This window comes from Glycine max, chromosome 4 (genome assembly GCF_000004515.6).
Source record: "Glycine max cultivar Williams 82 chromosome 4, Glycine_max_v4.0, whole genome shotgun sequence".
In the NCBI taxonomy this organism is placed as follows: Eukaryota; Viridiplantae; Streptophyta; class Magnoliopsida; order Fabales; family Fabaceae; genus Glycine; species Glycine max.
In genome coordinates, this window is record NC_016091.4 from 50,238,598 (window position 1) to 50,262,751 (window position 24,154).

General features: G+C 34.8%; 4 protein-coding genes and 1 long non-coding RNA gene across 6 annotated transcripts; 3 read left to right on the top strand and 2 right to left on the bottom strand.

Annotated features, from left to right (window-relative positions):
- Positions 1-2,698: 2,698 nt before the first annotated feature.
- Positions 2,699-3,214, top strand: LOC102661655 (uncharacterized). Its single transcript, XM_006579270.1, has one exon. It carries the CDS (start codon positions 2,699-2,701, stop codon positions 3,212-3,214), a length of 516 nt encoding a protein of 171 aa, XP_006579333.1.
- A 4,740-nt stretch (positions 3,215-7,954) lies between these two features.
- Positions 7,955-8,479, top strand: LOC102664557 (metal transporter Nramp5-like). The gene is made up of 2 exons (XM_006578900.3): positions 7,955-7,981; positions 8,147-8,479. The coding sequence occupies exons 1-2, from the start codon at positions 7,955-7,957 to the stop codon at positions 8,477-8,479; spliced, it is 360 nt and encodes a 119-aa protein (XP_006578963.1).
- A 2,033-nt stretch (positions 8,480-10,512) lies between these two features.
- On the bottom strand, positions 10,513-13,707 carry LOC100799203 (uncharacterized). The gene is made up of 7 exons (XM_003523381.4): positions 13,509-13,707; positions 13,211-13,258; positions 13,088-13,134; positions 11,306-11,372; positions 11,175-11,218; positions 10,900-10,957; positions 10,513-10,813 (listed from the first exon to the last, which is right to left on the bottom strand). Exons 1-7 carry the CDS (start codon positions 13,572-13,574, stop codon positions 10,763-10,765), a joined length of 381 nt encoding a protein of 126 aa, XP_003523429.1. The 5' UTR covers positions 13,575-13,707; the 3' UTR covers positions 10,513-10,762.
- Positions 13,708-14,811: 1,104 nt separating this feature from the next.
- Positions 14,812-16,634, top strand: LOC102664928 (uncharacterized). The gene is made up of 3 exons (XR_414109.4): positions 14,812-15,228; positions 15,337-16,044; positions 16,246-16,634. It is a non-coding gene; the product is annotated as an uncharacterized lncRNA (long non-coding RNA).
- On the bottom strand, positions 16,452-23,672 carry LOC100780440 (SWI/SNF complex subunit SWI3C). 2 transcript variants are annotated; one of them, XM_006578901.4, is made up of 9 exons: positions 23,450-23,672; positions 22,799-23,314; positions 22,159-22,694; positions 18,642-19,005; positions 18,494-18,567; positions 17,996-18,123; positions 17,619-17,692; positions 17,332-17,516; positions 16,452-17,099 (listed from the first exon to the last, which is right to left on the bottom strand). In XM_006578901.4, exons 1-9 carry the CDS (start codon positions 23,466-23,468, stop codon positions 16,638-16,640), a joined length of 2,358 nt encoding a protein of 785 aa, XP_006578964.1. In that variant the 5' UTR covers positions 23,469-23,672; the 3' UTR covers positions 16,452-16,637. The 2 variants fall into 2 exon arrangements, with proteins under 2 accessions (XP_006578964.1, XP_040871005.1); XM_041015071.1 differs by lacking the exon at positions 23,450-23,672 and having other exon boundaries at positions 22,799-23,443.
- Positions 23,673-24,154: the final 482 nt, after the last annotated feature.

Genomic DNA, 24,154 nt, shown 5'->3' on the forward strand with positions numbered 1-24,154 from the left:
TTCATCCAGCTTGGGTAATTAATTGCACTCAAGTAAAATGGCCCCGTAACAACCAATTGGATAACTAGCATAGTACATTCCTGCGTACAGAATTGACGCTTCTTCGGATTAAGTGAAGAGTATAAATGGAACAAATTTACTGTTTTTGCACTCAAATATAGTATATAAAGCAGTTAAGCACTCCTTTCATCTCAATTCCATTGTTTCATCCCAGAACGAATTCAATGCAATTTCTTAATCTAAATTCAGCTGCAATTCATTTCGTTTGGTTCCTTACTGATTTGATTTTATCAGTATAGAATTTAGTGTAAATAAAAAATAGTATGCGTTCATCTTATTTCGTCTAGTTAATAAGCATATCCGCATTAAGGTTTGTCTTTAATACTTACTGTATTTCTTGTCGGAGCTCCCCTCCACCCCAAAATTGCATCCACCTGACTTATAAGCTTTTGCTGAATGACCTAACTTATAAGTTATAACTTAATGCATAAAGGGATGATTTGGTTGTGTTCAAATTGCTAGCAAACGAGAGAAAAATTTCAAATTTTATGTGGAATACACACTTTACTATTTTAATTTAAATATTTCTTCTCAATTTATTTTCCACAACCAAATTCACCTTCAACCTTATATAATTGCATTTCAGTTTAACACTATTGATCAACATAAGCTTTAAGAATCTAATTAAAAGAACAGGCAAAAACCAATATGAATAGTGTTGTGATTATTCGGTCACCAACATGATTGTAAATTTTATGGAAACATTTTTGTTTATGGTGATTATACTGAAATTAGAACTTAAAATCTCATGTATACTATCTTAAAATTTCATTTCTAGGCCAACCCTTGTGATTCCATGCTAACATACATTTTTAACATATTCTTGATATTATATTTATTATTAGAATATTTTATTTCCTATTAATCATTAATTAATTGATATTGTAATCAATACTAACTCCTTTTTCATATCATAAATAGCACAAGGTATGATTTACATTGACACATAATATTACACAATAAAACACTGTTATAATATTCATCTAATTATATAGCATCAATAAAAATAAATAATTTGTGACAGGAATAACCATGACAACTGATTATAGGATGCTCAAAAAATATCTGCTGCAAAAACCACTCAATATCTTTATCAATACTATTCTACTCTTTTTATTTAAAAAATTCAATAATAACTTACTTTTAACTCCCAAATTCCTAATTGATATTATTCTTTCTACAATTGAATGCTCTTCTTTTTTAACATTTATTAGTCACCTTTTTTCCTCATAATTTCTTTAAACTTTCTCTTTTCCCGCTACCGTGTCCATTAGTAATATTTTTTTTATTAACATGTTATTAGTATGGAGTGTCCATTGATAATATATCCATTATATAACGACTGTTTGTTTCTGCTAACTAATGGCAATGAAATTAATCAATATCCTGATGCACCATTTAGTTGCTAGTTTCAGCTCTTTGTATGCCTGTTGCATTTAGTTTGACTGTAGTTCAAAATATTTGATGACCGTTTTTCATCAACTTTTTTTCTTCCTTCCCAAAAACACTTTAAGGACATGGACATCAAAATAAGTTGACTGAATAAGAAACAATGAAACTTATGAAGCCACTAATTAATTGAAGGGTCAGCACGCTGAATATTATTATGCTATGCAAGCAGTAATTGCTCAAAACGACATACATTAGTACAGTATTATTTTACCACATGAAGAGAAGTATTTATTAATGTTATTATGAGTCTCATTAAGCCTCTACCTCTTCTAGTAGTAGACTAGTACTCATAACCTACAATTAAGGTCATTGTGGCACCAAATACAACTTCCTTTTCCATTTCAAATGCGAGTGCCGCCTACACCTAAATGATTACACGTGGCCCAGCTTGTGTCCCAATGAAAATGCACCCTTACATGCATGTCTTGCCTGCCAATTTGAATCTTATTTTATGTAATTTATTATTATAATTTACTCTAATATTTTTTATTTGTTTTTCACAACTATCCTTTTTTTGAAAGACAATCTTGACATAATCAAAAACATTAAATGTTAATATCTCTTTTCCATGGAAATTCGAACTTTGATTCATCGTATTAAGAGGAATTAGTCTATTTTGTTAGGCTCAACCCGATGGTTATGATATTAGCAATTGACTATCATTCACTGAGGCAGCTAGAACGAGAGGCATAACCTTGAACGTTCAATTGTTGCACTGAGTGGGACCCCAGAGCAAATAATAAAATACAAAAACAATAACAAAAAATTGGAGAAATTTACGTCCGTTGAAACAGGAGAGGTGACTAGTCATTTTCAAATCCTGAGAAGAAATGTATCAAAAAAAAAAAAAAAAAGTAGGGCCATAATCAGAATTCTCAAAAGAAGTTTCAATTTAAAAAAAATTGACACCAAAAAGTCTAGTACACAAAGCTTAGTCACATGGAATGTGGTCACTTTTCTCCAATGGAGGCACTCAAGACAAGAGCAAAAGTGAGTTACTGATGTCAAAATGAAGACGCAAGTCCCACTGAGTCCCCACTAATCCATGGCTTTGATTTCGCTGGCACAGGACCTAATCACCGCTCATCACATCACCATATATAAATACACCATAGTTCTCACACAAAATAAACCATTGCATAGTTTTGAAAAAAGTTTAAAATAAGTAGTAATAAGATTTAAAAGAATGGGTGCAGTAAGTGATCATGATGGTGATTCATTTAAGAAGGCAGGTGCAGTTCCTTTTAAGTGGGAGGTAAAGCCGGGACTCCCCATAGTGCAACAAAAGCTCCACCACCAGAAGCTGGAATCGCCGTCGCTGAAGCTCAGGCCACCGCCGCCGGCAGGTGCCTACCTGCTTTCTCCGGAGGAACCCCGGACTCGGTCCTTCCGGTCCACTCCGAGGGTCCGCTCCGACCGCTGGCGGTTCGAGCGCCCTCTTCTAGCCCGAGCCGAGAGCGTGTCGTCGGGTTGCTTCTTTTCGCCGGTTTTGAGGCGATTGCAACGGAGGAAGAAGGTGAAGGTTCCGAAGAGAGTGGTTGAAGAGGACTATACGTCGGAGCTTGAGACGCTAGGTCGGTGGTCCTTGTCGTCGACGAAGTCGCTCTCGCCGTTTTCCGTGGCGTCGACGGCGTCGTCTTCCGTGGCGTCGTCGCCCCGGCCAGTTAGTGATGCCGAATGGGCCGGGTTTGGGCTTTTCTGAAAGAATAGTGCACTTACTGGGTCATACGTGGGGCCTGTGTGCGAAATCGGAATCTCAGAGAATTTTCTTCTTCTACTTCTTTTTCCCCTTTTTAAAAATCAATCTCAATGAAAAGAGGTTATGCGAGCTCGAGTAAATATGAATTATAAATAAATATTGGAAAGATCGTTAGCAATCATTTAGAAGGAAAAATACATCTTTCACCTTTCTGATAATTTGCTTTGACTTATCTTTTTATGCAGTCTCTATATTTTATGTAAACAGTGATATTTGAACATCTTATAAATGTTTTTAATTTTTTTTCCTTTTCTTTTTACATTATTAGCATGTTTGGTTTAACATCAAATCCAACAAAATTCACTTTGAAGTCTCACATTAATATAAAAGCTAATTTACGAAGTTTTAAATTTTCTCGTTATGAATACACGTTTTGTTGAGTCTGACGCTAAATTAAACATGTATCATATTATTGATTAAATTAATCATTTGTTTTTTTCTCCTCTTATTTCTCTCAAGATACACACATTCAAGAGAAGTTCAAAAATCATTTATCTTTTATAAATTTCATATCTCAAAAATTACAGTTTATATTGAAACTTTATCTATACAGACATAAAATGTCATTTTCTTATATATATGGAATTAATTATGTGAGAATATTTACTTATTGTGAGAAATAAAAATATTTCACTTTTTTATGCCAACAAATTTGAGATATTACAATATTAAATAACGATGCTATCTCCATTTAAAATTTGTGCACATGGGTTGATAAAATTATTGAATATCTTTAATTTTTAAAAAGTATTATTACTAAATTTTCCTCTTCAATAATGCTCTTTTACTTGTCTTAGTGAAGATTGATAGACATAAAAATAAAATAAAAAATAATTGACATTTTTACATTTTTTTATTGACAAATAAAACAAAACAACAAAATTTCTTCTATAAACATTTGATATTCCAAAAATGATCAGATTTTATATTTGATTTTGCATGTGGAAGTCCAACTTATTTTGATACTATTTTTAGTGGACGAGACTTTAATTTTTTTCTAATAGTGACATACGGCAATTATGTCTCAAATATCCTCGTAACGTGCCGGGGAACTTTGGTGTGCAAGCCGTTTAGGAGGAAAAACTGAAATATTCTAGAATTGGGCATCTCGAAGTGGATCTCTGTTCAGAACAGCTCAACTCAAACCAATGTTGGCCCAAGTCTCAACTGGGCCTTTATTCTTAGGCTGGCTAGAAACTTACAAAGTTGGTGACTTTGAATCTTACTGGTGCACCTAAGAAATGAGTTGTTTTTTTTATCTCACACGTAGTGTATGCATATGATGGGACACTTCACACTACAGTGTGAAAATTTGGTCTATAAAATTGCACGTGAAGAATCTGCCTATATAGTTTACCGACTTTGGCGATTTTTTTCCTTCTAATCCTAAACTTAAAGCTTAATAATGAAACACAACCATGATTCATGAATATGAATATAGATGTGAGATATTTGAATTTTTCTCATTCGTATTTTCTAGAAAATCCACAAATTTCACTGCCTATATATAGCCTAGATCAGGAATCTGCCATGCATTGTCCATTGTTTCTTATTTTGGAATAACCAATTTACATATGATTAACTTTCATCTAAGCTCCATGTAAACCAATCAAAATCAAGTCATATAACACTGAAGGCATACATTAATTTATGTTACTCTATGAGAGCGTTTGCCACATCAGACAGAATCGGTTGTCAAAGAAGATATAAGCGAAACATAAACAAAAAGATAAAACTGATTACTTGTTTAATCCTAATTAAGATTAGGCCTGGGATAAGATTAATGTTAAATTGAATGTTCTTCTCCCTTTTTTGTAGTGTTTATATACACAATGGCATGCCCTTGGTTGCTGTGTTTGTTGAAATGAATCTGTTGTGATTTGATGTAAATAAGGGTGTTTGTGTTACCTAGTTTTAGGCTTTTAACAATGTTTTTATTTTTCCCTATCTCTCTTCCTTTCAATTTTGAATCTCCTGAAATCGTGGAGATGTTGTAGAGCAATGATAGTGTCCTTGCATGTATATAAATACACCTATTATGTTATGTTAATACAATTTGTATCAATTTATTCCAAAATTTGTTTTTTAACAGATGGTTTAAACGGTGGGACAATGACTGTTCCCTTATCCGTTTATCTGTTTATTATTTAAGAAGTCAACTTGGCAGGATCAATTATCTAAACCATAACCAGTTTTGCCAGTAGCTGAATCTAACAAGTCTAATCAAACACGCGCCAGAAGATAGCACATGTTGTTGATGTCTGTGTATGATGGTGGCTACAGCAACATTAACCATTGTTTATGACTCCAGAAGAAGAAGATACCACAAGTGCATCTCAATGCTATAGCCACGTCATAACTTAATGCTTGGATTCCTTTCGCAATTATCATTTAAAAATGAAAATTGTAATGAGACGTGATTTTTTTATATATCATATTTTTAAAAATATGAATGAATCATGCAACATATTATCGATGCATAAGAGTATCAGAAAATATCAAACGTTTCACACTATATATTCTATGTTGTGCTACCCGTGTCCCTCTGCAAAATGTTAAAGAATATGGCGCACGTACTGCAGGTTGCAACTTAGCGGCCATTGCTAATTGCTTACTAGAAACATGCATTTTGCAGGCCACTCAAACTTTATTTTAAACCAGCAATAAATTTATTGCCAAATTAAACAGTAGTAACAGTTTTCAACCTAACTAATTCCTCCCATTCCTATTGTCATCTTTTGCTTTCATATATGCTAATCAATTCATGATCTATTTAACAATATAATTAATTAATATATTATATAAAATCGACTTTGCAATGGGGGATGGGATATAATCAACTTATCGTTTTGTTTTGTTCATGAAAAGGCTAGGACTCTCAAGCAGATGGTCTTCAAGACAGAATTATTTTTCCACATAACATATTGAAATTGTCTATGACCCTACCAATTAACTATCTGATGCACAAAAACATGAACTTTGTGAATTGGAGTTCCTTTAAATTAGAAAAAGACAAATTGGTTTTTGCTAATTAATAAACAAAATTTCCAATTCAAGACAACTACTGAGAACACTTGCCTATCAATAAACTTTCTATAGCGCTCAACCGATCATGACCACTAATTCGTCCTAAAGGGTTACAGCAAGTTTTATACTAATCACTGTAACTTTATCTTCCACATTCTTCTTTCTATCGATGGTCATTTTAATTGATGCTCAATTTTCGTCTGCTGTAATTTATCTTTTTTAAGCAAGGCCTCTTGTCAAAATTAAATACATACATATACATATAAATATACGTATGTATCAAGAGGAGTGGAAGTATTTAATTAATAAAAAAAATATCTACATGTGAAAACTAATATACATTTACAAATTATTAAAAAATAACTGATATAAGTCTATTTTTTAGTTACGTGTCAAAACATTATTAAATAATAGTATGTTATATTTATATTACTTCATGTTTAAACTTTAAACTCATAATAATACACTCGTATAAAATATCTACATATCATATCGTTGTAACTTAACACCCACCTTCTCCCACAATGAAATTATAATATTAATAAGTTTAATTTGATGTAATGTAACTTGTAAGTCTAAAGTTTTTATATTACCATTGAATCTGGCATTAATATATTTAATGAATTTACTATGATTAACAACTACACGAGATATTAAACTTATTAAATAATACAAAATACATTATTGACAGCACAACATCGTTTTGTATACACTAAGAATATATCAAATATTAAATTTAAAATTAATTACAAATAGAACTTAATAATGGCGTAACTGCAAAATCATGGAGACAAGTTTGTCAAGCCTTTTATATATAAGACGTCTTTTCAAAAATAAAGAATAATGGTGCAAGCGAGTGGCCATGCAACACGGCTGGAAATCATCGTTAGAGAACATTACCTTGTCAAAGAAACCATTTACTACCCACATGACCTTGTGTGTACAAGAATAACAAGATGATCGTTTTAATAAATATGTTATTATACCAATCATTGGGTGTATGTATATTCCTTCGAATATTGGTATTTATCTTGACTACAAATATTGTCTTTAAAAAAAATTAATATTCTCTTGTAATGCAAGGAAAGTTAGTTCATATATATAGAGTTTAGTTTGGGATAACAAGAAGGTTAATTGGCTTGGTGATGTGTAAAAGGAATGGAGAGATCATGAATTTGAATTTCTTTTATTAATATAATATTAATAATGAATAATTAATATTTATTGATAAAAAAAATAAAATACGAACACAATATTTTTTATAATTTGATGAATGATTTACTGAATTCAAGTTGTGGGTTTGGTGCTATAGGGTTTCTTGGACTTGAGGATGAAAAGATGGATTAGAAACTGTGACTAGGTGCATTGCCGAAGCACCTAGTCTTATTGTCTCAATCATTGGTGGTTCTGCAGGAGCTGGTCAGCTTATCATCATCGCATCTGTTTGTATATTGTAGAACTTTTCTTTCTTTTCTTTGTTTTCTTAAGTCCTACTAATAAATGTTCTAAGAGCATTGGTTAAAGAATTAGTGAATAGAATTGTTTAATTGAAAATCAAAATAAATTGCATTCTAAATTGTTTTGCAGATGATACTTTCTTTTGAGCTTCCATTTGCTTTAATTCCACTCCTTAACTTCAGCAGCAGCAGTACCAAGATGGAACCTCACAAGAATTCCATGATTGTGAGTTGTCTTTTTCCCTCGCCTATAGAAGCATACTGTTTTAGTTGTGGTTAAAAGAAGGATTGATTTTTATCCCAGTATATAATAGTGGCCACTAGCCATTAGCAAGAATAGAGATATTCTTAACTAAAGATTGAAAAACAATGTGACATAATTTTGGTGCAGGTCATTGTCATCCCATGGATACTAAGCTTGAGGATGATTGGTATCAATGTGTACTACCTCTGTACTGCCTTCGTGGGTTGGTTAATTCATAACAATCTACCAAAGGTGGCAAATGTGTTCATTGGGATCATAGTGTTTCCTCTAATGGCAGTTTATGCTGTCGCAATAATTTACCTAGCCTTCAGAAAAGACACTGTTCAGACGCATATTGAGACAAAGAACGAACCAGCAATGCAAACCCACACGGAAAGGGGGTTTACGGCTAATGGTCAATTAGAGTTGAGTCAAGTTACCTACAGAGAAGATTTGGCTGATATCCCTCCACCTCAATAGGAGGATATGGTCTACAATATGCATCCTTATGAGCATGAATCGTCACATTCCTTTCAAGTCATTCTAATAGAGTTAGGAGATTTTGCTTTATTTAAAATTTGACATTTTGAATAAGTTCTAGATGGTGTTTTTGTTATTGTTACAAATTTTATCTTTTATGTTATGCTTCTATTAGTTAATTAGTTAATGTAATTCCGAATAATTTTGGTGACAAATGAGATTGTTTAGGAATTTCACATTAAGTTTAAGCTCGTAAATAAGCATTAAAATATTAAAACTTGCGGAGAATTCTCCTCGAGTTGTCACCCATGTGCTTGCTGTGCGTACTAGGTACAAAACTATTATGTATATGTTATGGCGAATTTTATAAGAAAACCAGTTCAGTGTAACCCCACGATCGATTCAACTGCTCTTGAAAATTTTCCATAATCAAACCCCAATAGTAAGTAGCTTTATCATTTTCTACATAATAACGGAAGTCATGAGTGAAGGTAAGATCGTACGGTTTGTACTCATTACATCCATTTTCCGAGTAAGTGAATTGTGTTCCACTCTTTCTGTTCTTTCTCCCCCGCCTCGAGTTTCATGTTTTTAGGCAAACTTTGGGCATCCATGACAAACTGCAGGCTATAGACATGACGAGACCAATTATCATAGACTAGATTGTACAACAGCAAAGGTATTGGAGAAGTGTGAGGCAAGTAATTGTGACCTGGTTATCTAACTAAAAAGGGCTTTCTGAAGACAATAAATCTTCGTGGTTTCTAAGTCCACAGGAAAGAAACTAGAATTGTGGAACATCAAATCCCACTTGTTTCAGTCAACTGCAACCAATTACAGGCTCTATAATAACTTATATGGCGCATTCAGCTAATTTCCTCTTCGTTTCTGAGGTCTATGGCCATATAAAATTGCAACCATTGAAGTCAAAACTTACATCTACCCCCATAATTAGCCCAATCTAGAGTTATTCCTTGATACAAATATCAATAACCGACGAATGACAGTGGATTGCTCGCATAACTAGGGGCATTGAACATCACATTTGTATAGTAGAGGCTGATTGTGATTGTTGTATCATGTATAGGGGCAATCTGGCTCATGCCTTCAACCCAAACATGGGTCCATAGGCACAGAGGCGAGCGACACTACACGAGATTATAGAAAAGTTTAAAACCATCAGCGGAGGCTTTAAATTTACTCTTGATTTCTACATTTGTTCTAGTGGGATAAGGCGTTGTTGTTGTTGTTCTACATTTGTAAATTTGTCCTTTTCCATTCCTACATTACCAAAAAATTCTTCCTACTTATTTTATCCCCTACTCTTCTCTTTAACAAGGTAGTCTGTTTACATGCAATCCAATAATTCTTTCAAAAATTTTCAATCAAATTCTAATATTGTACACGCACTTGTTTAAACAATTAATTGCTGAATCTCTGGTGCCTTTGTGTTATAAAAACACGATCTTAAACCAAAACAGAAAATTAACACAAAGGCACCAGAAATAAAAACTGTACTTGCTAAATTAATTAAAAAATTCTTGCCATAATTTTTAAAAAATTAGAAATATAAAATAATATCAAACTTACTGAGGAATAATATTTGAATTTCTCTCGCAAACTTCCTATGTTTTCTTCCTTTTGATTCAACAAAATACACAAATTAAATCAACATTTTTATATTCCTCCCATTAAATTCAACTAAACAATGACATGTAACTTTTTTTAATAATTTCACGACATACTTCATTTGAGGCTATTCAATGTTTTTAATTTGAGAACATTATGACAACAATATGAAAATTTTGATCTTAAAATATTCTTATTTTTTCTCTCCACTTTCCTACTCTGCTCTTTGTTTAAACATTCTCTAATCTCTATCCTCTCCACAAATTTAGTATTCGAAACATTCATATTACAAAATTATTATAAATTGAAAATTTGACATTAAAATCCAATCACTGCTTTGAGTGGTCGAATGTAATTACAGTAAATTAACGACTCATTAGAAACAATATTAACCCAAGTTTGCATACCATAATATGAATAATTGAATACTTCAACCCGTCACACCTATCAGCTGAAAATGATTATCTTGCAGTAATAAATGTCAATCGCTTACTACAATCTGAAGTGCAAACGTCAGTAATACACTGTTGCATTTACTTTGGAAAATAATAAGGTAGAAAAATAGTCAGCATACACTAATTAAAAATCACTGCAACTCCACAAGGTTGAGCTATACGGCAGTTCTGCAAACTTTGATATTTCATCAGCAATTTCTCACCACATGCTATTGTCCATCACAGCAGAAACAATGCCTTTCAATGTTTCCTGCATATAATATTGAAATGTGTACGGTTATTTATTTATTGTTTCTTTTCCTTTCCCGTGAGGAAGAGCATAATAGTAAAACATACCACAGAATGGTCTTTAAGACCAAGTGAGAGCACCAATGGCCTGGAGGAGCCAGATAAACTGCAAATCAAGAATTGGAGAGTCAACATGATTTCCAAAAACGAATTATTAAATTATATTTACACATGTACAAGAGTCATATATTAACAACTGTTTTAAAATATCTCTTTTAAGGGATATTTGAAACCCATACTAATTTTGAGAAAAAGTTGAACACTCCAGAAGTGTGTAATACAAACTCAAAATGTAGATTTTCTCTTAAGAAAAGAATCCGTACCTCATGTGCTCAATCAGCTGGCGTGCACATGCTACTAACATTGGCTGCATCAATGCATTCAGTGAACAAGAAGCACAATTTCATATAAAAGATCAAGGAGAACAAATATTTTCAGACGTAGTCAAGCATACCTCATCCCGTTTGCCAAATATAACAGAAACGTTGAATGTTGGATTAATTGACACCCCTTCTTCCTTTCTGGCATTGAAAAGGCATATATGCAACTGTGTGAGCAACCCTTTCTTTTCGAAGCATATTGCTATTTTGAAAGTGCATGATAATCCAGAATTTTAAGCTGATGAAAAAATCAAGGATTCTCTAAGTCCCAGTTTTCATAAGAACTTTTCCATGTTTAGTTTGTTAGTTGTAGGGGTGTTCAATGAGTTGGATCAACTCACGAACACAAGTGGTGGATGGGTTTGATTGGATTCAGAAGAATGAAAAGAACATGGAAGGTGTATCCGAAGATGAAAAGGGCAGACAAGGAAAATCAGTTAGAACAATTCCAGAATCAGTTAGGCAGCTAAATTTAACATGAGCATGGTCTTGAATAATAGGAGAGGGGTAATAGAGGGGTTCATTTAGATTGTAAAGTTTGGGGAACCGAGCAAGTGACTTAGTTGTAAAAGGGAAAATCCTTTGTTGAAGGGGAATCAAAAGGGAGTTGAGAAGATAATTCTCTCCTTTGATCATTGTTTGTGATTCAATAAACCATTACAAAATAGCTCCTTCTCTTTCTCTCTTCCCCATCTCTTAATTCTCTTCCTAAGATCTAAGAACTTTACCTTGGGTCTGTAACAAGAATCTGACCTGCCAGATTTCTTACCACTGACAACATGGACTTGAGGACAGAGGCTTTGGAAAATTAGGTGGACCAACCAGTGAACATGGATTCCAATTACATCTCTAGATTCTAGTGTGGCAAAGACTTGGAAGAATGTGAATGGTATAGAAAGAATATTGGACAAGGAAAAGGTTATGAGCAACTCACTCCCAAGACACCAAATTAGTGGCCGAATAAGGAGAAAGCTTAGAGCAAAATCAAATTGCCCAATTTCAATGGCAGCAACCTGATGATTTGGATTGCTACTGCAGAGAAATTTTTTGAGGTGTAACAGATGAAGCCAAAAGTGTAGGTGTACATTGCATTTATAAGCAAGGAAGGATCAGTGGTGCTTTGATTTGGAAGAGGATATTTAGGCAGCATGTTTGAAAGGCCAACACCTTAGCAGCAATGGAGATCAGCTAATGAGTATATAAAAGATTTCAAAATCTTGGTGGTGCAGGTACTGGATATTCCAGAGGAACAACTAAGATATTTCTTGGGTGGATGAAGGACTAAAGGGCAATGCCGAGCATGAAGATTGTGGGACTGATTGAATTTATGTGTTAGATGCTCGACGTATCTCTCTTTTCTGTAAGGAGAATTTCACAATGAGAACTATGAAGCTTCATCATGTGGGTAAGTCCCATGTACTTATCATGATTGATTGCGGGAAAAGTCATAATTTCATTGCTTGGGAGTTAGTAAAGCAAATCGGATGAAATGTATCCCAAACCACTCCATTTGGAGTTAGATTAGGGGATAGACATCAAATATTTCCCTAAAGCCAAAATTTGAAGTGGAAGGTATCTTTAAATGATCTTAGAGAAGATTTTGACTTATTCAAGTTAGGAGGAGTGGATCCAATTTAAGGGGTGGCATGGATGGAAGCCACAGGTAACATAAAAGTTAACTAGATTCCTGAGTAACTGACTAACAAAGGCAATAATAATATATCATAAAGCTATGCATAAGATCTGGAATTCTCTTCAGTAGTACTATTTGTTCTCTCAGAATTTGTTGCTCAAAATTTCAGTTGTCAAGAAATATAAATGAAATCAATGATATTGCACAGAAGCCAGATGCAGACCTGGCATACATTATTGTCCCCATGGTTCCTATTTGAGTGGCAATAACCTGATAAGTAGTCAGAAAATTAAGTAATGTCACCATAAAAACATAAATCACAGAGCTCCATCAGCAGTGCACTCACCATAAAATGATCTTCGTATCTCGAAATGATAATCTCTGTTTCATTTCCCTGTCAAATAATCAATTTCTCAACATTTCAATATTAGGCTCATTGGTTCATTTCAATAATAAAAATGGATTGAAGTGTAGTGTACTACATTTCATCTCTTAGGAGAGGGGAGGAGAAAATTAAAAACATAGAGCATCTCTCAAACGAGGAAAAAGTAATTAACAGATGATTTTTTTTCAACTTCGATTATCTGATAACTTTGAGACACTAAGGGCAGCATAAAGGAAGAAAAAGGACATGGACACCTTACCTTGATTTGGCGAGAGAAATTGAGTTGCGACACAGGGAATTGTGAAGTGCTGCTCTCTGTATTCATTGATTTGAAAAAAGCGCTTCTTTGGCGGGAATCGGTTTCTTGCTGTGGAGAAGGGTTTCGAAGGAGAAGGCGCGTGTTCAGAGGGAGAGAAGAACACCAAGAAATGGGGTCTTTGGGTTGCTTAAAAGAAATGGGCCTATTTTAAAAATTATTTTTAAAGAAAAAATTTAGTGTCTACTCGGAAGGAATGAAAGTAAAAGGAAAAAAAAAACATGCATAACAATATCTTGTTCTTTGTCTGATTGAAGAAAAAATAGAAGAAAAAATAGAAGAAAAAAATTTCCTTTCCAATTTTCTCCAATTTAAATTTCAAAATTTTATTTCCTCTTTGCCAAACATAGGGTTAAATTTAATCAAATATATTTTAGTTTTGAAAATAAAAAAAAAGTAGTCAAACCAAATAATCTGTTATAGTGATAGATAAATTTGAGATTTTATTTTGTATGTATAGATAAAATTGTGATTAATAAACTTTAAAATATAAGTATATACCTAAATTAAGTTTTTTTTACAGAAATAACTACATATAACTAAATTAATTATAAATAATAAAATTTAACATCAGGAAAACATAATCAGAAAACACAATGATAAAAAAGTAATTCAAACATAAATCTTTCCCCTAATTCAAACTCTAAGAAAACATAAGAAAAAAAAATATATGGAAAAAGTATTCATAGTATGTTTGGATAAAAAGTAAGAATTGCTTATACAATAAAAAAAAATAAGAATTGATTTTAGTTCATAAAATCATGGTGACACCATATAAAAACTGAAATAATTATTTATTGTTTCACTCCTACTGTAATTTTTAATCAATTATGCTAGAAGTGAATCTAAATCAAGCATGTCATTTGTTTCCTTAACTTTATCCTTTTTACAAATAGATATTTTAAAATTTTCTTTTATTCCAAATAATCTATAAACTTTATCTCTCTTGCTAACTGGCTGCATAAACTTTATCCTTAAATTATGCACATATAATTCCTGAATATATAATCCGAAAGTGCTTAAATTTTTTGTCTATTTCAGATTTTCCAATCTGAAATGATAACTAGATAAAAAAAACGAAGCAGCCTAGGTTATTTTTTACCATTCGAGTTTTCTATGGAATGCAGGAAGCAATTGCCACCATGAAGATGTTTTATTTTATCAATAAACCACAAACTTTCACATTTGCTTTTTAAGTCATTTTCGAGAGATGATGGCTGATTCTGAATTATTGGTTGAAGACGATACTAAGTTTGGGGGCTTGTAGTGGTTATAGTTTCTGCTTGAGTAGTGCCCCATCTGCACAAGTGTGTACCTTTTGTCGTTTCCCAAAAAAATGCCCAAGTAAGGAAGGAGTTCAGCTTACGCCACCCTTTTTTAATAATAAGACCTTAAGTAGTTTTGTCAATTTACACAAGCTAGTTAGTTAGATATGAAATTTTTATATTCAACAACTAAGATAAATCTTGGTTTACCAAACACTGAAAAAAAAAAAAAAAAAAATTCCGACACCCTTTGTGATTCTTTCTGTTTCCTTCCAAATCCCAATACACCATTCTTTTCTCCCACCACCAACCACAACCCAAGAACTGTGCTCTTCGCTGGTGTCCTCCTCCGCCGCGGTGCTGCGCAAGTCGAAATTGTATTGACACCATTCTAAAATGTTGGTCCAGATTTTTTGTTGTATTTTAATTTTTCTTTTATCATTTTTACTTCTCTTTTTCGTCTTAACCTTAATTTTTTTTTTTTTCGTTTCCTTCTTCCCCATTAGCACTGTCACCTACAACGGCCAAGCTCTCATCTACAGTGAAAAATCCAAATGTTTCTAGGTTGTAGCATCAAGTTTGCAAATCTTTTCTAGAACCAAATTGCATTACAAAAAGCACAATTCGAAATGCAAGATCAATATCAGATCTAGATGACAATGCTCATCTAAGAATGCATGTTGTTCGTGTCGATGGCCAAACTGCCAGCCTCCGATCTCCCATCGCCTGTAAGTCTCGTCCCCGGAGAAGACAATGTTACACTATAGAACATAAGCAAAAGCAACAAAACAAGAGGGAAAAAATAATTGATTTTTATGATGGGCTCCAAGTGTTTGGTGTTAGGTTTAACGAATAGGGGGTAGTTCGTGGTGGGTGGTTCCAGGTAGGTTACGCGATGGGGCTGATTCAAAGGAAGCTAGATCAGAGGGAATCGGAAGAGATGATGAATTGAGCGGCAACTTATCACTGTAGTGGCAATGAACGTATCGACGCCAATAGCCTCAATGAAGACCGCAAGCCCACCAGTTCACGAGAAAGGAAAGAGTTGTGAGAGAGAAAGAAAGAAAAATATTTTCTTTAGTGTAGGAAGTACTATCATAATCTCAAAAAAACTTGACATCGAAGGGTCCATAGTTGTTTCGTATGGTGCAGAACCTATTCCACTCACGCATACTAGTCATGGTCATATCAATTTATCCACATTAACATCGAAGGTACAATCTATATATATATATATATAAAAAAAAAAAACCATCGAAGGTACAACTTATAAAAATATTGCATTCTGTTTCTGTACTCATTGTTTTGCAACCATTTTCGATAGAATTATGTTTATTTCATCTAAATTTCCTCCCCATGCGTGATGTTTCATTATTTTATTCCAAGTGAAACTTTTTTTGGATTTTTAAATACAGGACATGACTTTCAAATTGTTTCGATTTTCATACGCTGGATACTAGCCAAATCCAGAATACAGCCTCCAAGAGCAGTAAAGACAAAAGTCACATAGCGAGGTCCATATTCATCCAAGTAGTTTTAGTGCAATCTAACAAGCAAGATTTGGGCCACTGAATCTATTTTCAAGATACCTAAAGACCACAAGAAAGAAAGAAGAAGGAACTATGGAACATCAAATGCTACTTATTTCCTTTAAGCAACAGTTTCACAATCAACTGCAACCAATTACAGGCTCTACAGACTAAATAACTTCCTCGGCATATCCACCTAACTTCCTCTTCACTTCTGAAATCAATTACCAAATACAGTTACACCTTTCAAGTTTCAAAACTTAAATCTACTCCCCTATTTAACCTAAACCAGAGTTAGTTCCCGATACAGACCTCAACAATGGATGATTGGTAGTGGGCTGCACATTACTAGGGGCATTGAACATGGCAGTTGAAGAAGCTGGTTGTGATTGTTGTATCATAGATAGGGGCAATCTTTGCCCCAACCCAAACATTGAAGGTCGTGGGGCAAAGGACATATGTGGATGAACTGGTTGGTTGTTGCCATACCCTGAGACGCTGGGCTGTGAAGAAGAAGCAGAGATCATCTGTTGCCTATTGTTGCCATTACTAGCCATTGAGGGACCAACACCCGATGCATTCATTGTGGGTGTGGCTCCTACAGTTCCAAGACGTGCTGACATTATGCGGGACCGATCAGCAGCACACCTTTGCTTTGTTCTCTCCAGTTGTTCGCATTCTTTCATCAACAATGTTTCAATTTCTGCAAACTGTTTCAGCTTCAATTCCAATCTTTTCAGCTGTCAATAACAGCAAGCCACTAACACAAGTTAAACACATCAAAATACTAGCTCTGCACCTGATTTTAAGTACGCTCCAATTACTTAATTTATTTTATTCTGTAGAAAAACGTTTAACTTGTTTTTACAAATAAATGCATACCATCCAGATAGAAATGGACACGAGAAATAAACTATATTTGATATTTTAGTTTAATCAACTGGAATTGATGTCAAAAAACAACAGTGATACCTGATGATTAACTATATTAGCACATAACCTCTGAATTTCACGTTCTTCATGATCGGCAAATAATTTTGCTTTCATTGCTGCAGCAGAAAGGCCTGCTTTAGCCGCATCTTTAACTTTCTCAGCAGAGAGTGGGGTTATCCTACCCTCATTCAGACCCCATGAACCACGCACCTTTGCCTTATCCTCTGAAATCAAAAGAAGCATTTCTCAAAAAGAAAATTACATATTGGGTTTTATTAGAGGCTACGGTAAAAGGTTGTAACAAAAAAGCAGCAACCATAACTGACCATTATGATTATTTGAAACTGCTGTTTCTCCATGAGGGCCACCATCTCGACAATGTATGTTTTCTGAATTTGTCCTACATATGTGAAAAGTATTAATTTAGTACAAAATTCATAAACTAGCAACTATAAAAAAACGACAGTTCAAGTTGAGCTTAACTTTCCCATTCTACCCACCATACCATTCTACTATAGGAACAGGATAAAGACACAAACTAATGTTCTCTTTCCTTTGCTTTTTTTTTCTTTTGTGGGAGTTTTATGTAAGGTTCAGTTCCACTGTATAAGATTTTTTTAATAAATAAAAGAACAAATTAAAAAAAAAAAAGGGAGCACAAGCAGAAGATAGAATGTACAAAAACAATGACAAGCATACTCACCTATTATCATGTCCCGGTGCTTCCATTTGTGACGTGCTGCCAGAATTATCCTCTGACAATACTGCTAATGCTGCATGAGCACAAGAAGCAGCTACTCTTGGTCCAACCGCAGAAGCTAAAAAGGCAACCTTTGGAATGCACCAACCAAAACCAAACGTGTAAGAATCTCATCAAAAGAACTGCAGAATATATAAAAGAGAGTTTAATTTGTTGTGAAACTGATATGGTGTCTAGATACAATCTCTTGGTCAGCACATCACCCCTTTATGCTTTTGTTAGTAAAGTGTGGTGATCAATAAACTGGCTCCGCCAAAGAGAGGCAATGTAACTTGAAGAAACAAGTTTTGTTTATAAATTTTTTTATAAATAAACATGAATAAATTAGTTAGGGACACAATGTTAGGTGCCGTACTATAACCACATCCTGGGCTGATACATGTTTTCAATTGCATCTCTTGATTGAAAAATAACTTAGGCATATTATTAGCAGTCACCCACCAAAGCCATAACAGGATTTCCAGAATTTGCAAAAGGAAGCCGATTGTCAGAATCTCTGGTTTGATGGACAGTTCCTGTAACAGCATTGATACCAATTACCAAATCAAAAGCATATAACAGCAAGTTGATTTAAATGCATAAGATATACCTGCAGTATCTCCATTTGAGTAACAATGCAGTCTTCCACTATGATCTCTATTTATTGCATTGGATGACAAAGACATGCTTGGAACGTTAATATTTTCCAATTTTCCATCTTCCATGGGTAGACGGAGAAAATGAAGAATGCATTGTGCTTTTGACTTGGTACCAACATGCTCAGCAATTTCATTCCAATTCTCATTGTAAATCTCCATTGCTTCAAGAAGCAGCAAAGTTTCTTGATCAGTCCAACTATCCCCATCTAGTTCACCATAATCCCTAGTCGAATCCACCCTTACAAAATCTATACTTGAATGACCAATGACAAATCTCCCATCATGAAAGCAATCAGTGCAGAGTAAAATATCAACCTGTAACAAGAGATGCTAATTACATATGATGCAAGGGGTGTTCAAAATTAATCACAGCCTGCTTAGTTGAGACAAGGGTCATATAATGCGCCCATAGTTTACAATTTTTTAGTACTACAAATCAGGTAAAGAAACAGTTAACATATAACATTAGTTTTGCTTAAAACTTTAAATAGTCAGCTTTAATCAAGCACGCAGACTGTCACACACTCAAAATAGTAACCATTTCCCAGCTGTCAGATCAATCATCACATCAGTCAGTATAATGGCTAAAAGACAGATGCTCCATTACAGTCTCAATACAACTTAATTTCAAGAAACAAGTAATAACAGCAACAAATGTAATAGAGTATGAAGGGTCCCAAGTTACAAGAATGAAAGAAGTTGAGGCAAAGCAGTTAAAGTAGTTATAGATTAGATAGGTGCCATAGAGTGGTAAAGCTGTTACAAAATTGGTTAAATAGTTTATAGGATTCATTCTGAATTGTTATTTTAAAGAACTGAGCAGGTAAACCTTAGAAGGAGAATTCTCTGCTTTTCTGATTGTCGTACTGTCTACATCACAAAAGCATTCTATCACTTTCTCTGTTCTCTGTTTTCTCAGTACTCTTTTACATCTCATTTTTGGGGTTTGTGATAAATAATAATTTAGTTTGACCTGCTAGATCTCTTACCGGGGAAGCAATGGGATAGAGGGTAGAATCATTAGAGAATTTGGTGGAGTTTTGAAGACAATCAGCGGCCATGGAATGTGATTATTGGATGCATATGTGGCAGAAATCTGGAATAATATGGATGATATAGAAATATTTTGGCAACTGTTGAATATGTGGATGAAGAAACAGGAAATTAGCCTGAGGTAGAGGAATAGAAGGGAAGGAACAACCCGTAAAGAGATGTCAAATCTGCATCTGAATAAGCAAAGGGCAGATGCACAATAGGATGGCAATTCCGTATACTTTGTCAATGAATGCCAGTCTTGGGAAAGAAAAGTCCACTTGCCTAATTTCAGAGGCAGCAACCCAATGGGGTGGATTGCTTGCGAGTAGAAATTCTTTGAGGTACAGAGGATCAAGCTGACAGCAAAGGTGCAGCTCACATTTGTTAGCATGGAAGGTTTAGCAGTAGTGCAGTACACTGGTTCCATATTTTGAGGAATAAAATGCCAAACTTGACCTGGAAAGGACTGATACAAGCATTGATTCAAAGATTCAGAGAAAGAAATGTAGGCAGTGTATATATGAGAGGTTAAGTATTCTGCAACAAAGCATTGGTTGATGAGTATATCTGAGAATATGAAATTTTGGTGGCACAAGCATTGGAGATCTCAAAGGAACTTCTCTTGAGGTATTTCTTCGGGGGTTGAGGACTGAAGTAAAATGCAGAGTGCAGGTTGATGGAACATCAATTCATAAAAGTAATAAAAGATAATATTGAAAGCTGAAATCACACACAATACTGCAAAATACTTGCTGTCCCAGAGACAAAGTCTCCTATTACACAAATACAGAAATACACTTGCTGTCCCAGAGACCGAAGTCTCCCACAGAGATATACTTCTACTATTAGATAACTTCACACCCAATTACACAACCTACTATCAGGTATATACTCCTAATATATAACTACCATACCAGCAATTATTTTCTACACATAACTGCCATCCTGCAGTTTATAATACAAAACTAATTGCTAGCAGTTATTCTCTACACATAACTGTCATCTTGGAGTTTCTAATACAGAACTGATTTCAAAAGCAGTTATGTTCTACACATAACTGCCATAACTGCCCCTGACTATCAGTTCCTATCATTACTGCCTGCTGAAAAATCAGCCTTCCCCAAGGCTGAAAGTTGGAAACTAGTTTTTCCACACTATCTTTATCTACTTCATTGACAATTACTTACTTCTCCATCTTTGTTTGGGGCTTAACTATCTCCCCAAATTACCAATCTTAATTGTTTCTCTGCACATTGATCTAAGGGATGGAACTTTTCTCCACACCTAAAGCATAAACCCTTGCTTTTCCTTTCCCACATAAGCCCATCTTCTATTTCTCTCAACATATATCTTTTAATAAATCTCATCCAAAACAGAGCAGGAAGCCTAGGAAAAAGTTTTTTATGTTGTTTGTTATTATGTATGTATAATCCCATTTTAGGTCTAATTGGAGTTGGGTAATGGCTCTTGTATCAATTTTATGAATAGATGGGGGAAATTCCTTTATCTGAATAGTATGAATAATAATATTTTAACACTCCCTCAAGTTAATATTTGGCTAGTAAGCATCAACTTGTTACAAATATAGAGGTACATGTAAACCACATAATCTAGAAGACGCTTCAAGAACAACAACCAAATACTTTTATATTACCATTCTAGGCCAAGTACTAATATAGTGGTATAATTAGTACAAGCTCAACCAGATAACCTAATATACTACTAACATAATAATTAATGAGACTCCTAAGACAATAAAAACCCTAGTATTCCAATAAGTCTGTATGATGCATTGATCCTATCACTAAAAATAGTTTACATAAGTGATTTTTCCTGTAAATTAATTAATAAACTTCCACATAATTACAATGACAACAATCTAACCAATTTAGAATTTTCCTACTGACTACTTAGAAGTCCCTTTCATAATACTAAGCAAGCATGATAAACAAACAAAAAGATTCAAGAGGTAATAACAAATAATCTGCGTAGTATGCTTTCCCTCTACAAATTTACAGTAACCAGTTTTAAGGGCAGTGGAGGGGATAGATTTTTCTAGAAATGGAGAAACCAGACTAAATAATCTTTCAACTAAAGAAGTTCATCGTCTCCAACAACTATATGCATTGAATGCTAAATGCTAGGGTAGCTCTCCATACTCATGCAAGGTGGTCATATGGTGTTATTCAATAACTGAAGCCCTTCCTATTCATACTTTCATCAAGACCATCATTATCCATATGATGAAAGCAATAGACAGCCATAGGGCCATGATATAATATTCAATTAGAAACAAAAAACCAGTGTTATTGAATAACGGAAGCCCTTCCTATTCATACTTTCATCCAGACCATGATTATCCATAATATGAAAGCAATAGACAGCCATAGGACCATGATATAATATTAAATTAGAAACAAAAAACCAGTGTACCTCTTTTTGAGACTGATAGTATACAACAGGAAGAGGACAAGAACAATAATTGCAGTGATTCTCTGATAGATGCTCTCTTATTCTGTCCTCCAGATCTAAGACATCGGCACTATGTGCAGACAACGACGAATAAATTTCGTCTGCTTTCAGTTTACAGTTGGGCTTGTCAAATTTGATCAAACTGTCTATAGATTTCAAAGCCTCCGATGGTACACGGACCTCTCCACTCGTCTCCTCCCTTAGGCAAGACACAGCATTGGGAGACTCATGACTCGGCATCCGAACACAGTAATTAATAATTCCCCAATGATCAAGGAACCTAACAATCCGAGTCAAATCTTCAACATTAACCCCAGCCAACAAACCCTTGCAATCAGAAACCGTAATCCTCTTCCCTGGGTCCTCCATGTGCAAGGCAACAATGCAGTTCCTACACTCCATGTACTTCTCCGGAGTATGATCCGGAGATTTCCCTGAAAAGAAATGCGGCACCACTTGCCTCTCCAACCTGTGCACCGTGGCAGGCGAAAACCAATCTGCTCATATAAACCCCACACCAAAATTAAACATCAACTCAAAGTGTCCAAACCTGAAACACGAAACTGAAGCAAAACAAACACAAGATGGAAATTCAATTCACCTGAATGCATTGGAACTACAAGAGCCTTAGTTCCATAGCGCTTAACAACGCCACGACCTTCCAAAATGGGAGGGGGAGTGATGACAAAAGAGGAATCACCGTCGAAAGCAAAGCTATCAGAGGGAACAGACGACAGCGCTTGAAGCTGGCCGTGAGACACGTTTTCGAGAACCGGAGCAGCGAGAGCGCTTGGAGCCTTATTCTCTCCGGACTCGAGGGCACGCTCCAGAGCAACAATTGCGGTGACGGAGGAGTGAGGGCGGTTCACGGAGCGCTTTATCACCGCCGGGAACTGCGAAATCTGAACGCCGTGGTCGGAGAGGACCTCCGTCTCCACGTGAGGTTGCGAATTAGGGTGGTTGTGGTGCGTTTGGTCCTCCGAATCGTAGTCGCGTTCGGCGAGGTCTTCCTCCGCATTGGGGTTTTCGTCGTCGTCGTCGTCGTCCTCCTCGTGCTTCTGGTGGCGCCGGCTGATTTGCGAATCTCTCTTGCGCTTCCTCCATCTGGTTCGGTTCTCTGCCAAAAAAAAAAAAAAAAGCAACGAAAAGAGAAATTGAGAGAATAGTTGTGATGAGAGGAGAAATTGCGGGAATTGGAAGCGTAGGGTTGGCATTGAGGGAGTGAGGGTTTTAGAGAGGAATGAATGAAAACCTGAAGGAGAGGCTGGCATGGCAAGAGGAGAGGGGTGGGTTTAAGGGAGGGAGAGAGAGAGAGAGAGTGTGTGTGGGGTCTTTGATTGGCGCAAAGGGTTGGCAGAAATATTTGAGTTTGAGGATCTCTCTCTTTCTCCGCTGGATGGGTTAGGTTCGCGTTTGGGGCAAAACAGTGTTGATGTGCGTTTTTGTGGCTGTTACCGGAATCAGAACGGGAGCTGTGGGGTTCAATTCTGGCGGCTTTGCTTCCTTCGCGCGTGCTCCAAACGCCACTTTTCTATTAGGCTGTGCTGCGCACGATGGGGTGGAGATGCTTGAGATGCTGTATTTATGTGTTTCTTTTTAGTGTCTCCGTTGCTTTTAATTATTTTACTTAAATATTAAAATACTGGTTAGTAGTATAATACTCTTTTAAACACTGATAGTGATTAATAAATTAAGTAATTCTCTAGTAGTATTTCAACATTTATATTACTCGAAAAAACGTCTATATTATATAAGACAAATTTTTATTTTATATAATTAAACTCATTATAAAAAGATATTTTAATCATATTATAAGTGTAAAATATCTTTCTGTCAAAAAAAAAAAGTTACAAAGTATTCATCAAATTTATTGAAATTAATATCTTTTAAAAAGATTGAGTATTTTTTTTATCAAGATTCACTTGATCTAACCAACAGAATGATATGTACCAAAAAA